We start from the raw sequence: 17,167 nt of genomic DNA, 5'->3' as shown, positions 1-17,167 counted from the left end.
TGTCAGGTGGCGACTCCACATGTATCAGAGGAGGCATGTGGTAGCCTGCAGCCCTCCCCGGATTGGCAGAGGGGGTGGAGCAGAGACCGGGACGGCTGAGAAGAGTGGGGTAATTGGCCGGATACAATTGGAGAGAAAAAGGGGGGAGAATTCAAGAAAGAAAAAAAAAAGCACACGAATAAGGGTGCACAAATTCATTGACTTCTGTCTGGGAGAACTACAATGCAAATGCAAACCACTATGCTACTACTACAACATACGTTACTGGCCTGCAGGCTTATCACTGGTATTCCATACCATTCTATATCGCACAATATACTACATCTATGTGGTCAAAAGCCAGTAGTATAACCACAAACTATTCATACCATCAGGTCCATATATCTATGAAATAATTACCTTTTTTCCCCAGCTTCCCCAGCATTACTGAACAGAAGAAAACGCTTTTGCCAACATTTCCAAATCACATCTAACACATGCATATATTTCATGACAATGGCTTTGTGTCCTTACGCCATGTGGCTACAGGTGTGCAGCCACAGGCACAAGCTTTAATTAATAATGGCATCTAGAATGTATTACCCTACCACACAGTGCACGTGCACACACACACACACACACACACACACACACACACACACACACACACACACACACACAGAGGCATAGGCAAGATGTCCCTCTGTGTTACTGGAAAGACATTCATAAACAAGTTGTTCCAGGAAAAGCCAGTCCCACAGGCTGGGAAGATGCAAACATCCCAGTGACATTGCGTCGGCCTTAGATTTAACATTTTCTCCCTCCTGTATTCATTTCAATCCCCCCTGCGTGTCACTTGCGCCAAGACTGCATATTATAGGGCTTAACTCTAGACTGGATACCAAAACAGAGGTTGGAGGTTGGGGGGGCATTATATACAGTATTTTTTTATGTTGGTTTTTTTTAGGGGAGGAGGATGTTTTTGAGGGATATTAATCTTGTCTCCGTGTTAAGGTTTATCAACCTGCTGAGTTTTACACAGAATCACGGACAACATCTGGGTCTCCTCTCTTTTCTTTGTCTGAAAACTCTTGCTTCAAGCAGTGTGCATGACATGTTTTGACTGATCAAATCAAAATCAAATCACATCAGTTTTATTTGTATAGCCCAATATCACAAATTTGCCTGATGGCAAAAGTTATTTGGAGATTTAATGCTGTTCAGCATACCCTTAGAGAAAATCATTTAGGTGGCATTTCTACATGGGTTCATGTTTTATTGGCATATAATTAAAAAAAAATTGATGGCGGTCATTTAAGTCATAAGCTTTGTAATATGAAATTTGCATAGATTTTAATGTATAGCAGTGCCTTTTACTTAGTTCAGTGTTTTATTTTATCCAGCAGCTACACAGAAATCTATAAATCAAATGATAGTTTTAGATTATTTATTTATTTTATATTTTTGAAAATGTTCCCTCCTTTTTCTCCCCAATTGTATCCGGCAATTACCCCACTCTTCCGAGCCATCCCGGTCACTGCTCCACCCCCTCTACCGATCTGGGGAGAGCTGCAGACTACCATATGCCTCCTCCGATACATGTGGAGTCGCCAGCCGCTTCTTTTCACCTGACAGTGAGGAGTTTCACCAGGGGGATGTAGTGCGTGGGAGGATCACGCTATTCCCTCCAGTTCCCCCTCCCCCCTGAACAGGCGTCCCGACCAACCAGAGGAGGCGCTTAGTGCGGTGACCAGGACACGTACCCACATACGGCCCCCCACCCGCAGACATGGACAATTGTGTCAGTAGGGATGCCCAACCAAGCCGGGGAGGTAACACGGATTTAAACCGGCGATCCCTGTGTTGGTTAGATTTGATGTTTTATTTTTTCTAAATAATCTTCCCTGTCACAGCGTTTGCTGGTCTTTTTCTGTCCTGGTATCTGTAACAGTTGACGGATGCATTCAACTCTTTCCAAGCTCAGCCTGTCATAAGTAGCAGACAGGTACCCATACTTCTCTATACGCTGTCGGTTTAATCAGTGCTCCTTTAATCACCACAGCGGGCTTAGCGTGCTGTCAGAGAGGGTCTCACAGCTACAGTGGTATGTGAAACATCATCTTGAGAGTGTCAAGAGATCCACAGGACACTAATTATACATCTCCCCACTCACTGTCTCTCCCGAGGCACTATTTGTAATACTCTGTCACCTCTATCTCCAATGCCAGAACTGGAAGCATGTTTTTGGCAGAGAGACAATTTATGTGTGTGTGTGTGTGTGTGTGTGTGTGTGAGCGAGAGAGAAGTAATGGCTTGATAGAATAGATGGTTCCCTCACTTTGTTGGTCTGTACAGTGAAGCGGGTGACAATGGCTCTCATTCAATAGGACACATGGAAGTTGAGCTGAATATGCAATTAGACAGATAATATAGGCAGGGAGCAAAAAGGTAGCAGTGACTCATAAGACCTGTAGACATGGATTTTGAGGGGCAGAAGAAGGAGCAGGGCAGATAAGGCCAGTGCAGGCTAGGAAAGAGAGGATAAGAGAGAAAGAGACGGAGGGTTATTTTTAGATAGATACTGACAACAACAAAAAAAAACACTTGCTTGGTTGGCTAGGGCTGTGCTTGCCCCTGGTGCCCACAGAAACACAGTACAGACATCCAGCCCCTTGCACTGACTCACTGGCTGGCACCCTGTCTGGGTAATACGCCATTGCACAATCACATCTAACCAGCCTTCATAACAGGGCATCGCTGAGGCGTTGTCAGGGCTTTGGCCTTCATCAATATTCATCAAAATCATTTTATTGAGCCATTAATCATCTCCCATTTGATGCTCCATAACATGACATGACCCATTAAACACCGATGAGATAAATTCAAAACATATTTACAGGAATGAATTTATGTCAATTTCAGATGGAACAATCTGGAAGCAATTTATCATATTTCCAACACAAAAAGGTATTTACATATATCTATGTGCAAGTCAAAATTTGGCTAATAGATGCTGAGCTCAAATCAACAGCTGCTTGAGATCCTGATGTCATGACACTGTTGGATATTAAGCACCGTCATTTATTTGTCAAAATAATAGTTACATGGACAATGTATGGACTCCGGTATCATTTATAGTCATATTTATTTTTCCTTACATTTATATTTGTTATTTCCCCAGAGATGTACTTATTAAGCGTATGTTAAATGTTTTCTTTTCCAGACTTCATCCTGGCCTTGGAAGTAATGAATTGGATATGATGGAGACAGACACTGATTTTATACTCTGTGGGTTCCAGATAGAACATTAGCAAAGTAATTTAGGGGACTTTTGCTTTACATAGGTCAGATTTTTTTTTTTTGAGACAGATGAACAGCTATCATTAAGCTGTGATGACAGCCAGGAAACGCAAGCGTGCATGCTGTTTTATCTGTCCAGCAAATAACTTGGATCCAATGGTAACTTTATCTGTTTACTGCTGAAATATTGCCAACTAAGATATCTTTCAAAACCACAAACCTAAACACTCAGGGGCAACTGAGGATTAACGGCTGCAGATGGCTTGGCAGATGTATGAGACAGTACTCCAATCTGGTAAACCAGCAGCAAATTATCAGAGGTTATTGCAGTATATGTTTCAGAAGTGTACTTCCCTTGGAATTTAGCTGCAGCGCACTGCAGGAGTGTCAGCTCTCTGTATCAAAATAACTATATTACTTCTGGCTCTCCAAAAAGTATCTCTCTCTCTCTCTCTCTCTCTCTCTCTCTCTCTCTCTCTCTCTCTCTCTCTCTCTCTCTCTCTCTCTCTCTCTCTCTCATCCATTCATTATAAATGGAAAGGGGACACTGATAATCCTGATGCTACTACACAACACAATGCAAAAACAATGTAATCTGCGGAACCGAAATTATGCACTGCAATACAACATGGAAAATTAATACGGGGGGGGGGGTCCAGGTTAGATTAGATGAGATTAAAATTTAATGATCGCCATGAAAAAATTGACTCATTGCAGCAAGAGTAGATAGGATAGAGCCATGAGGGGTTAGATATAAACAGGATTAAATGGAAATAGGCTAAAGCGATATGAACAACACAAACAAGTAAGCACATTAAGCAGAACAATCAGAATATTTGAAATAACAGCATAAGTTTATGATGTAAACACAGCATGTTACTTAAAATTGTCTGAATGTAGAAGATTATATACATAGATTATGTAATGATAATAATATAGTGCAGAACAATATAAAATACATAAATGAGATATATGACACAATATATGAGATGATGTGCATTAGTCAGTGCAGAATATGGTTGGGGAGGACTCTCAAAACGAGGTTGTGGCATATTGTAAAAGTGCGTAAAAATGCTGTAGTGAAATCCGCCAGAAACACCTGAATATATGTACCAGTAATCTATTAATATATTCAATAACATATGTGCATTAATGTGTACAGAAAACATGACAGAGTGATAGGAGTATATCGATATTGTAGTTTATATTCTAACAGTTATATGATGGTGTGTCCAGTAGTACTAATATACAGTAAAACCCCTCCAAACCAAACCCTCTCTAAACCAGATGTGCAGTCCTAAACAAATGTTGTGGTCTCAAAATACTCCTAATACTAATACTCCCTGTAGTGTTAAAAAAAACAAGCTAAACCGAAGCCCTCTATTCCAGATCCACATCATTTTCTCAGTTCAAATCAATTTATCCAAACAGATAGGTAATGTCATCATTCAAAGTTTGTTGTTGAACACTTATAAACACTTTCTATTGAGCACGAAACCCACCTCAACCAAGCTACTTTGTAACTGCCCATGGTCTACTGCTGCATGTATTTTCCCTACAAACAAGATAAACTTGCCAAGACAATCCTGCCTGTCAAGGTTTCATTTTTTTATCCTTTTTCTCACCATTGCACAGTCCTTACAGTAGTTGGGCATAATGTCGGCCGGTCCTCCGATAGACGTTGACTTGCCGACCACTTCTTTTCACCCGTCAAGGTTTCTATGATGACAGCACCACAGGCTTTGGAGACGATGATCGGAAGTTTGATGTATTTTTTTTGTTTTGTTGGTATTTTGTACCTCTATTGGATAACGACAGTGGAGACAGACAGGAATGGAGGAGAGAGAGAGGGGGTATGACAAAAACGGTCGCCAGCTGGATTCAAACCGGCGACGTTGCGACCATGTGGTATGTGCTCTAACCATTCGGCTAGGGAGGCATCCCCGATATAAAGTTTTATGTCAACGTTTCGCTTCCTGAAATGCCGCCCTCTCTTCAAGGTGCAGTATCCTGAAACTCCAGGGGCTAGTCATTGTAAATTATTTTGTTTAGTTTTTTTTTCATGTAATTGGTTTACTCAGGGAATTTTTGTTTTATTGTGTTTTTGAATTTTTGAGTGATAAACACGAGTTAAAGAGTAAAGTTGATTGCATGAAGAATGAAAATGACTTTAATGACAAAATGAGAAACATGATTGGGAAATTAGTAATGCATTGCCCATATATTAGCTGGGCACATTTTTGAGTTGATGTAGATTTGGGGGTTTCCTCCCACAGTCCAAAGACATGTAGGTCAGGTGAATCGGCCATACTAAATTGTCCCTGTGTGTGTGTGTGTGTGTGTGTGTGTGTGTGTGTGTGTGTGTGTGTGTGTGTGTGTGTGTGTGTGCGTGCGTGCGCACATGCGTGCATGAGCGCAGGATGGGCGGTTGGGATAATGGATGGATGGATAGATTTGCTTTAAAATATTGGTTTTAAGAAGTACTAATTGAATAATTAATCGAATTGTAATGAAAACGGGAAAAATAAGGCAAGCTAAGAGTAAATAGACGTAAGAGGATAACAGTGAGGGAAACATTCGGTCCAGTGGAACTTGAGAGAGCTGCCCGGTAGAGTCACACATCAGGTTGGGATTCCTACAGGTCACAGCATTCCTGTGGAATTCTTGCAGGATGGGAGTCAATTTCACTGTCAATCCTGTGAGTGGGACGGGAGGGGGGCAGTGGGAGTGGGTAGAATCGGGAATAATTCAAAAATAATAATTTGTAGATAAATGTCAATATTTTCTTGATTTTAAACTTTTTTTTTTGAAGCAGTTCTTTGTTTCCGACTCCCTCCTACCCTTTTTGTCTGCTGGTTCCACCAGCCAGACGAGTGTGTAACGAGTGTGGGTTGACATAGCCTACCATATATTCTCAAATAATAGCCGAGTCTCAAATAATTGCCAGGAGCATGTTTGGGCAATTTAAGGCTGGTCTCAAATAAATGTTGATAAAATACCGATATTACAGAAAAGGTCAGGTTGTCAGTTCATTATAATTTCACAGCATTAATTATATAAAACCATAGTTACGCCCTACTCAGCATCATTGTCAGGCCATACTGTTGCTCTGAGTTTCCCCTTTTTTAAGCTGAAATCCATGAACATCCATTAAAAACATTTGGCTAGATGTTCCCATGTTCCTACACCTACAGTGCAGTATGAAAATAACCTGCGTCTGTGGTTAGGCTTGGCCTTAGCCGGCAGAGGTGTAAGCACAACGTCAAGCCAAAATGGACATCAAAATTGTACTACGCCAGCCGCTCTGCATTAACGCACCCCCAGCAGTGTCATCAAATCCACCTTGGCACAGGTGGGTTCCTTTCTAGGCACGAAATTACCAAACAAACGCAGGCAGCAAACATGCACTTTACGCCCAAGGACACTTCCAACCAGCCTGCATTTTCACCTCTGTCGGCTCTGTGCCAGTACTGAAAATACAGCCCATTGTGTCTGCTAGGTAGTTAATTTCCAAAAGTATGAATATTTACTGTTATCAGATAATCTCTGTTCTCAGTCATAAATAAGTCCGTCCCTACCTTGGTCCAAGGTCTGCTCATCGTCTCACGTGGGTGTAATGTCTATTTTTTTGTTTAGTTTCCACTGACCTGCAGAATCACATTTTGCAATAAAGGCCTATACTATGTGCTCATTCATTAAGTAAACACGTTCTCTTGCTCGCCAAATCATCCATCTACTCCTAGGTGAGAAGAGTGGATATGGCGGATGATGTCTCCCCTGAGCCCATCAGGGACAACAGCTCTCTCTCCCCTGAATACTATTCCATCCTGAAAATGGAATAGTATCCGTTCATCGTATAATAAGTATTAGAGCCTGATTTCCTCTGATATGTCCTCTATGCTTTGCAGCCATCTTGTCTGAATTGTTTTGATCAGCGTTTACAACCTTGAGGCCTCTTCTGTGGCAGAACGGATTGAGCTTAGTCTTTCTGCTGAGATATTCACAGTTTCAAACTCTGTCTTTTGCACTCCTTTGGTACTCTGATAGCTATGCTCTATTCAGGGTATCTGCTAGTAACATGTCTTCACCCGGTACATCGATAACATTAAGGTTGTACTCTGGAACCTGAGCAACATTCTTTGTTATCTCGTTGGCACACTCACTCAGCAAATGCTTTTTTTGTTGGGGCGGGGTTTGCCCCCTTTTTCACCCCAATTGTATCCGACCAATTACCCCACTCTTCCGAGCCAGCCTGATCTCTACTCCACAGTTGCCAGCTGCTTCTTTTTACCTGGCAGTGAGGAGTTTCGCCAGGGGGATGTAGTGCATGGGAGGATCATGCTATTCCCCCCAGTTCCCCCTCCCCCCTGAATGGGTCCCCCGACCGACCAGAGGAGGCGCTAATGCAGCGACCAGGACACATACCTTCAGACACGGCCAATTGTGTCTGCAGGGACGTCCGACCAAGCCGGAGGTAACGTGGGGATTCGAACCGGCGATTCCCGTGTTGGTAGGCAACAGAATAGACCACCAAGCCACCCAGGCGCCCCAGCAAATGCTTATTGAGGTTATTCTCTGTTGGCATAAGGTCACTTGTGTTCAAATCAGCTTTGTAAATAAGACAGGACAATGATACAGATGTGAGGACAGCACAGAAAGTTGAATCAGGTCATCTGGACACGTTTGTTGACAGAAACGTTTCATCTCTCATCTAAGTGACCTCTTCAGTCTCAACTGACTGCAGGTATCACCACCCTTATAAACAATACAGTGGCATAACGACCAAAAACAACGATCGGTTTCATATGCAAACAGGTGTGATCATTAACTAGAGTTTCAAGGCCATGTGTACTGTTCACAGACGATGTGGGACTGTTTGCAGTCACAGCATTATAACATGGTGACAGAAGTATGCTGCTTTGTGCAGTTTGTGATATCCACCAACAGCAATTTATAGTGCACTTTAATATAAGAAGTAGCAGGTCTCCCTCTGACTCCGAGTTGTTTACGTGCGTCTTTTCCCTGACACTTCCGCGTTTTTATCAAAGCCATTTCAAAAGTTCACGCGTCAGCTGACAGATTTAATGTGTAGCTGACTCCAACCACACAAAAATGTAAACAAAGGATGACAGGATTACATCAGCACAACCATTGGGCTATACACATCTACTACTACTGCTGCTTTCAGCTGCTCCCATTATGGGTCGCCACAGCGATCATCTATTTCCATCTCTTCCTGTCCTCTGCATCTTCTGTCACACCAGCTAACCTGCATGTCCTCTCTCACCACATCCATAAACCTCCTCTTTGGCCTTCCTCTTTTCCTCTTCCCTGGCAGCTCCATATTCAGCATCCTTCTCCCAATATAACCAGCATCTCTCCTCCACACATGTCCAAACCATCTCAATCTTGCCTCTCCTGCTTTGTCTCCAAACCGTCCAACCTGAGCTGTCCCTCTAATATAATCATTCCTAATCCTGTCTTTTTTCGTCACTCCCAGTGAAAAGCTTAGCATCTTCAACTCTGCCACCTCCAGCCCCGCCTCCTGTCTTTTCATCAGTGCCACTGTCTCCAAACCATATAACATAGTTGGTCTCACAACCATTTTATAAACCTTCCTTTTAACTCTTGCTGGTACCCTTCTGTTGCAAATCACTCCTGACTCTTCTCTACCCACTCCACCCTGCCTGCACTCTCTTCTTCACCTCTCTTCTGCACTCCCCGTTACTTTGAACAGTTAACCCCAAGTATTTAAACTAATACACGTTTGTCACATCTACTCTTTGCATCCTCACAATTCGACTGTCCTTCCTCTCATTCACGCATAGGTATTCCATCTTGCTCCAACTGACTTTCATTCCTCTTCTCTCCAGTGCATACCTCCACTTCTCCAGGCTCTCCTCCACCTGCACCCTACTCTCACTACAGATCACAATGTCATCCGCAAACATCATAGTCCCACGGAGACTCCTGCCTGATCTTGCCCCTCAATCTGTCCATCACCATTGCAAACAAGAAAGGGCTCAGAGCCGATCCTTGGTGTAATCCCACCTCCACCTTGAACCCATCTGTCATTCCAACCACACATCTCACTACTGTCACACTTCCCTCATACATATCCTGCACCACTCCTACATACTTCTCTGCAACTCCCGACTTCCTCATACAATACCACACCTCCTCTCTTGGCACCCTATCATATGCTTTCTCTAAATCCACGAAGACACAATGTAACTCCTTCTGGCCTTCTCTGTACTTCTCCATCAACATTCTCAAAGCAAACATCACATCTGTGGTGCTCTTTCGTGGCATGAAACCATACTGCTGCTCGCTAATCATCACCTCTCCTCTTAACCTAGCTTCTATTACTCTTTCCCATATCTTCATGCTGTGGCTGATCAACTTTATACCTCTGTAGTTGTTACAGTTCGGCACATGAGTTATACACATACAGGATGGAATTGTATTATAGGGATTACACTTAATAGTTGTTAACCACTGTTTTATTAACCTATATAGTATAAAGTAAATCCTATTTCAACTTGTGTGGCGGTGCTACAATACTGTTCTGCAAACCCCTTCAAAAACCTTAGGAGCTCCCACAATCAGTGCACTCCTATTTAATAGACTCACAGCTACCTCTTTTATTGTGTGCGTGTGTGTGTGTGCTTGTGTGTGCGTGAGTGTGTGTGTGTGTCGATGAGCTCTCTCTCTCACACACACATGCGCACACACACACACACACACACAAATGATAAAGGTCAGTGGAGACAGGTACCTTATTTCCATTAAATAACATTCTTGTTTTAATTACTCCCAAATTCTCCCCAAAAATTTCCATATAGACTGAAAAATGATGCATGTGATCCACAGCTGTGATGTAAAAATCCCTGCATGTCCCGCTCATTGATATGCTCGTACCATAAATGTTTAAAACCTTTTGACGAGTGCTCAGTTTCATTCTGGCTGCAGTAATCTTGTGTACAGCTCAGTCGTGCATGCATCGCACAGACTGTACTTGGTATACCGCCCCTCGGGAGGGATCAAGCCTCAGTCTGCATACAATGTATTCTGTACAAGCCGCCACACACTGACACATTGACCACCCACCCACCCAGAGCCACCTCTGCAGCTGCTACACACACAAAGAGTGTAAAGGCATACACACTTTCCCCCTTGATGATGACTAAGTGTTGCCCTATAAAACAATGTGACAGTATCCCCCATTAACAGCCAGGACTGTGAGAATTTCACATTTTTGTTGCATTTAATTATCCCCATGTCCTATCCTGTCCCTTCTTGTGTCCATCGCGTGGCTCATGTATTGCTGCAGGTCCTAACATCTCTGTTACCGCTCTCTAGGTAAAACATATGCGTGTGTTTGAGTATGAAAGGGAGAGTATTTGTGATTTGTGTGTGTGTGTGTGTGTGTGTCCGTCCGTCCTTTTACGAGGTTGTGAGTGCCGATGGGCTCTAGCTGAGCCGGCACAACAGACGAAAAGATTATTCCCACCAAAAAGCAGTGACTTTTTTATTGTCTTCAATCCACAGTACTTGTGAAAATTAGATTAATGAAAAGAGAAGCTGAGATGGTAATGACGCATCTCCTTCGATAATGCTTATCAGGAAAGAAAGGCCACATTTCTGCAGGAATTTACCTACTTTGCAGATGAGGACTATGTCACAAAGAAACTGGGTCAGGTCCTTTCTCGTGATGATCTGTTCTTGTTTATTTGGGTTTTTTTTAATCTTATGAGAACAGTGGCGGCAAAGTGAAACAGTGGTGGTGATGTAACCACAGAGATCACATGGAGACGAGTAGTTTCTGGTGAGGTTATGGTTGTTTGGACACAGTGCATCTCTAATTCCAGGTACACAGGGCTGAAACTGAGCTGTGTCCCTTCATGAACAAAGGACTGTAGCTCAGTGACACACTGGTGAGGGTCTCTCTCTCTCTCTCTCTCTCTCTCTCTCTCTCTCTCTCTCTCTCTCTCTCTCTATCGCTCTCTCTCTCTCTATCGCTCTCTCTGTGGGATTTGTAATCTCTCACTAATCTCCATGATTGGCATAGCACACTGGACAAGGTCAGCTTTCAATGGCTATTTTTAAATTTCGTTTATAAAAAAAGGGTCGGTCCTCATTCCCTTACCCACCTTCCCCCAAACACCAGTTGTTTGTACAGTTGTTACCTGCAACACACTTTTGTGTGCATATCAACATGACTTAAAATCAAATCCCAATTTTAGCAGCACATCTAAAAGGAATTCAGCAGCCTTTTTGGCATGCATGATACTCGTTAAAGGTTACACATTAGAAAATTTTCAATTTACATCAGGCAGCTGTCCCAGTGGGCCATCTAACCAATACACCGTGGTTTGGCAATTCTATCTCAAGTTCAATGCCATGGGTCTGCACGCCCTTTCTGATTTACACACAGTCAGCCACAAGCTCCTCAAGAAAATGAGGAATGCATGAAACCAGAAGGAGTCCATAGGCTATGTCTATGGTGTGGGTCACAAACAACTGAATGATAAGAGGATCTAGCTACTCTATCTGGGTGGGAGGGAAAATATATTCAGTAAAAGAGATGGGAGATTTCAGTTGGAAGTGGCATGGACTAATTTAATATCCATCCCAAAACATTGCAACAGAAATTTCATCATTGCATCAGCTACAGAAAGAAAGATTTGTTCAATAAATGTGAGCATATTTTGACGGTGTGAGCGTATGTCACCAAAATGGCCCCTTCTTTTAATTTTGCAAAACCATATGCACAACATCACCTCACAAAGCTCATGTTTTCATGCAATGAAGCACATTCTTATATAATTATAAAATCTACAACCCTCCAGTTATTACAACGGTGACCCTGAAGTGCAGAACACAACAGCAAATAGGAAAGCACAACAATTAACAAAACTCAATGGCAAATAAAAAAACACAATGACAAATTGCAAATCAAATTAACAAAAGAAAAAAACACAACAAATTGGAAATCACAACGGCAGAAAAGAAACATATGGAGCCCCGGAGGTGACAGAGGATTTTCTTTTTTTCTTTTCTTTTTTTTTTTTGGCCAAAAAATATTAATTCATGGCCATGAAATACTAATTTGTGGCCTCAAAATACTTATTCCCAACTAGTTCTAAATAATTTTGGTAAGAATTTTGAGGACTTGGAATGATGATGTCACATCCATGCCCAGTGTGCTTAGCGCTGATTGCTGTCACTAGCAGACTTGCATATTAGGCAGCAAATAATCAACAACACAATATTGTATATTTACCTTACAAACAATGTTGAAAGAGTGCAGATGATAGAAGAATGAACATGGTTCCCTGACTTGTTGCCAAAAGAAGGTGTGCAATCTTGGCACGCTGGGCATGGACGTGACATCATCATTCCGAGCCCTCAAAATGTTTACTAAAATTATTTGAAACTAATTTGTTGCCATGGAATAAGTGTTTCGAGGCCACAAATTAGTATTTCCTCTATCTCACCTCTGGCGCTCCATGCAAACCACGACAACAGGGGCGTCTGGGTAGCATAGCGGTCTATTCCATTGCCTACCAACACGGGGCTCGCCGGTTCAAATCCCCGTGTTACCTCCGGCTTGGTCGAGCATCACTACAGATCTCTACAGGCACAATTGGTCATGTGTTTGGGTGGGAAGCTGGATGTGGGTATGTGTCCTGTTCGCTGCACTAGCGCCTCCTCTGGTGATTCGGGGGGAGGGAGAACTAGGGGGAACAGCATGATTCTCCCACGCGCTACGTCCCCCTGGCGAAATTGCTCAATGTCAGGCGAAAAGAAGCAGCTGGCGACTCCACATGTATTAGAGGAGGCATGTGGTAGTCTGCAGCCCCGGATCGGCAGAGGGGGTGGAGCAGAGATCGGAATGGCTCGGAAGAGTGGGGTAATTGGCCGGATACAATTGGGAGGGGGGAGAAAAAAACATAAAGAATTAAAAGGCAAAAATAGCCCCACAAAAGGAGTTGTATGAAAATGTTTGTCCAAAATTCCTCTCTAATGTTCTACCATTTAAAAAAAAAAAGACGTGATCTTTAAGTTTTAATGCAAAAAAAAGGGTGACTAGTCTAATTCTTGTTTGTGTGTGTGTTTCAATTTGTGTAGGAGAAACTTGAGACATACGCCTTTTTGGTGTTTGCGGTCATTTGCATCATGGGATCAGTCTACCTCTACGTCATGCTACCAGAGACCAAAAACAAGACATTCATGGACATCAGCCAGAGTTTTGCCAAGGTCAACAAGATCCCTGTCCCCTGCCCTGGCCAAGAAATGGAGTCAGTTCTGTCCATGACGCCTGACAAGAAAGTGAAAAATGGGAAAGTCACTGATTTCGAGAGTTCCTTCTAACTACAGTACAGAGTTTGTTAGACAAACTTAGTGTTTATCATTTGTGCATTTTTTAAGTGTAATGAATGAAGTGTAAATTCATCTTGTTTGGTGAGTGGCATGATATTTTGTAAGTACTTTGCAGTAGTATTGTGTAGTATTATAGTGCAGTATTGTAATGTACAACAATATTTTATGAAAAAAACATTGTTTTATGTAATATTCGGGGTTTTGTGGATTTTTTTTTAAAATATCGAAGCCTTAAATCAGCCAAGTAGAACGAATATTGTATTTTCTGAATAAAAAATGGTGGAGTCAATGTCTGTGCAGCAAACACAGCGAGTCTGTTCCGCAAATTACATTTCAACATAAATAACCATAATGTGGCTCGTACTAAATACATGTGCATTTTAATTAGACATTAGAAGTCTGAAATTTCAGGGGAAGAGGTCTGCCAAAACATATTCCACAGACAGTCAAATCACTCAGCAAGCTGTTGCACACAAGCTCTTTTCAATTCTGTCAAAGTGGATTTCATACTTCTCAGTGTCCTAAGGAGGTTTCAGGCATGAGCGAGTGGACTAATGTCACGAGGACATTCGTATTTACGATGGCATTGTTACCATAAAGCAGCTGCTGATGTCTGGGATAACTTCCTTACGATGGGTCATGCAGAAAGACCTGCTGGGGCAGGATGTGTTTCTCATTGGTCCCCCCGGGGGACAACAGGGGAGAGCGAGCTCAGCAGAGCTGACGGCAACTTTATTGGAAATTATCCAAGTCTGAAAGATGCTGGTTGCCAGCTCCCACCAGATGGCTGGAGCCAGGGAGGATTTAATCTGAACCGAGGTAGACAAGCGTGGCATTGGATCAGGGGGGGGTCACAGGTTGCTCCACAGTAGGGTGTGCTCAACATTTCAATTTCTACTGCCTTAAAGGATAATTCCGCTTTTTTTTTTTTTTTTTTACAACCTGCATCTTATTTTTCTAGTTTTTGCCATCAGGCGTATCAGTTATGATATCATTTTACTCATTAGCTTCATTTTGGATATTTTGGATGTGGGACCACAGCCAGACAACATTTTATATTGGTGTCAGACATGTTTCAACAAGTACAATTTAATCCAAATTTAAACCATGCATTTGGAAGAGAAAACGAAAGTGAAAGTTAAACGTTATTACTCTATAAATGTCCAGCCTGATTGATTTAATTGCTGAGCTATTTCTTGACTCAACTTGCTGGAATGACCAGGCTGTAACTACTGTCGGTAGCAGATACCATACATCATGGGAAATTGTGGACACACTCTAAAGAAGGTACTGGGTTTGTTTTTGTTTTTTTCTCCTGCTGAAAGAGCAAGTTTAAGGATCATATTCCATGGCACCAAAAGAGGACATTTTAAAGCTGTGTCCTGTGGTCCCGTGTCCAAAATTTATACAATATAGCCAGTGTGTAAAATAATTTCATAACCGATAAGCTCGATGGCAAATGCTACCGAGACAACACCCAAGTTGTAAAAACAGTGGAATTATCTTTTAAGGAGTGAGTGGCAAATGTATATATTTCTATATGCACGTCCATGCACACAGAACACACACACACAGAACACAAGAATTCCCTTCGCGACAACATACCTAAGAGGTATCCAATATCCAAACATTACTGTAGAGGGAAAGATGAACATGCACACATGCACACAAGCAAATAAAACTGCCAGTTTCAATTCTGATCAGATCCACTGAGTTAGCCTTTCACACTACATTTGTTGCCTTGGTGAGCAGGCAGTGGGTGAGGAGGAAGATAATTGGAAGTGTCATTTCTTGTAGCTCTGTTTCAGCAAGTTTCTCTTCTTTCTGATTGACATCTTATTTCCATCCATTTTCCGAACCGCTTATCCAGCTCTCAGGGTCGCGGGGATGCTGGAGCCTATCCGAGCAGTCATTGGGCGGCAGGCGGGAGACACCCTGGGCAGGCCACCAGACTGTCACACAGGGCCGACACACACACACCCACACACATTCATTCATACCTAGGGACAATTTAGTACAGCTGATTCACCTGACCTGCATGTCTTTGGACTGTGGGAGGAAACCGGAGCCCCCGGAGGAAACCCACGCAGACACGGGGAGAACATGCAAACTCCACACAGGACGACCCAGGACAACCCCCAAGTTTGGACTACCCCGGGGCTCGAACCCAGGACCTTCTTGCTGTGAGGTGACCGTGCTAACCACTGCGCCGCCCTGACATCTCATTTCTTAAACAAAATACAAAATAATGTGCATCACAAAACATACATACAAACTCTCCATCCAAATCCCCACAACTTGTCATCACCACATGCATAACTGGCCTTGGTTGTCAACATAATTACCTTCCATCATATGCATTGGACACATATTTAGACCAAAACAAAACTAAAAAAAAAAAATTCATAATGTGTCTCCTCACAGAGTTTGGCCAAAATCAGCAGCCCTCCAAAAAGGTTGTGTTTATAAGACATCTGTTCAAATGCTGTGCCACTCTTGCCATCTCAGCAGCCCATTCTTGGAACAAAGGCACCCCCCTCAGCCTCCCGGCCTCTGAGAAGAATCTGTCTGCCCATCATGATCCTAGTATGGACCCAGCTTCTAATTTGTTTGTCTCCTCCCATTAAGACTGTATCCATCACCTAAAACAAATAATCTTCAGCTGAACAGAATTTGGGTGTCTGAAATCTCAGAGTTTATCATATATCATGGCCCAAAATTCTTGAACTTTGTCACAGCACCATAAAACATGCATTGGGTGACCATCCTCAGGCTTGCATTGCCAGCAGTTGGGCACGTCTCTTAACCCAAGTCTAAACAATCTGGAGGGAGACCAGTAGAAGCGATGCATAATCTTAAATTGAATGAGGCGTACGCTCACATCAATTGACATTGTTTTAATGTTATTACAAATCCTATCTCACTCCTCATCATCCAATGTCAGGTTCAGGTCCCTTTCCCATGTTTTCTTGAGAGCTGATAAGGCCTCGTTACGCAGGCTCTGAATCATCATGAAATAATACAAAGACACTTCATGACCTTTCCCATAGCTCATTAATACTTTATCTAATAACTCCACAGCTTTGGAAGTTTCTATACTAGATCCAAAGATCCCTAATAGCAAATGACGAAGTTGCAGATATCTGAAGAAATTAGACCTGGGAATTCCAAATTGTACAAAGTCCTCAAACGATTTCAAGATACTATTGTGATATAGATCACCCAATGTAACAATGCCCTTTTCCAGCCAGTCCTTCCAACAAAAAGGCGATTTAAGAATCCATAACTTTGGATTCATCCAAATACTTGAAGAGACATTTAGATACAGATCCAAGTTAAACATTCGGGCAACTTTTGTCCACATTAATTTTAGATGGGCAAATATTGAATGTACTTTTGCTTCTCAAGCCAATTTGATAGGCTTTGCAAAGGTGACAATGGGGCAAGAACAGATTGCTCAGTACAGTAGCAGGGAGGGGCCCTCTCAGGAGGAAGTGACCAG

General features: G+C 42.5%; 1 protein-coding gene across 1 annotated transcript in view; it reads left to right on the top strand.

Annotated features, from left to right (window-relative positions):
• Window positions 1-13,947, top strand: part of slc2a9l2 (solute carrier family 2 member 9, like 2) — a 204,799-nt gene extending 190,852 nt beyond the window's left edge. Inside the window, exon 13 of the mRNA XM_056274147.1 lies at window positions 13,414-13,947. Coding sequence (XP_056130122.1) covers window positions 13,414-13,656 — 243 coding nt within the window. The 3' untranslated portion in view covers window positions 13,657-13,947. The remainder of the gene's footprint in view (window positions 1-13,413) is intronic.
• The last annotated feature ends 3,220 nt before the right edge of the window (window positions 13,948-17,167 follow it).

Source organism: Lampris incognitus, chromosome 2 (assembly GCF_029633865.1).
Source record: "Lampris incognitus isolate fLamInc1 chromosome 2, fLamInc1.hap2, whole genome shotgun sequence".
Classification (NCBI taxonomy): Eukaryota; Metazoa; Chordata; class Actinopteri; order Lampriformes; family Lampridae; genus Lampris; species Lampris incognitus.
The sequence above is the reverse complement of the archived record's forward strand: the minus strand, read 5'-3'. Positions and strand labels throughout refer to the sequence as shown.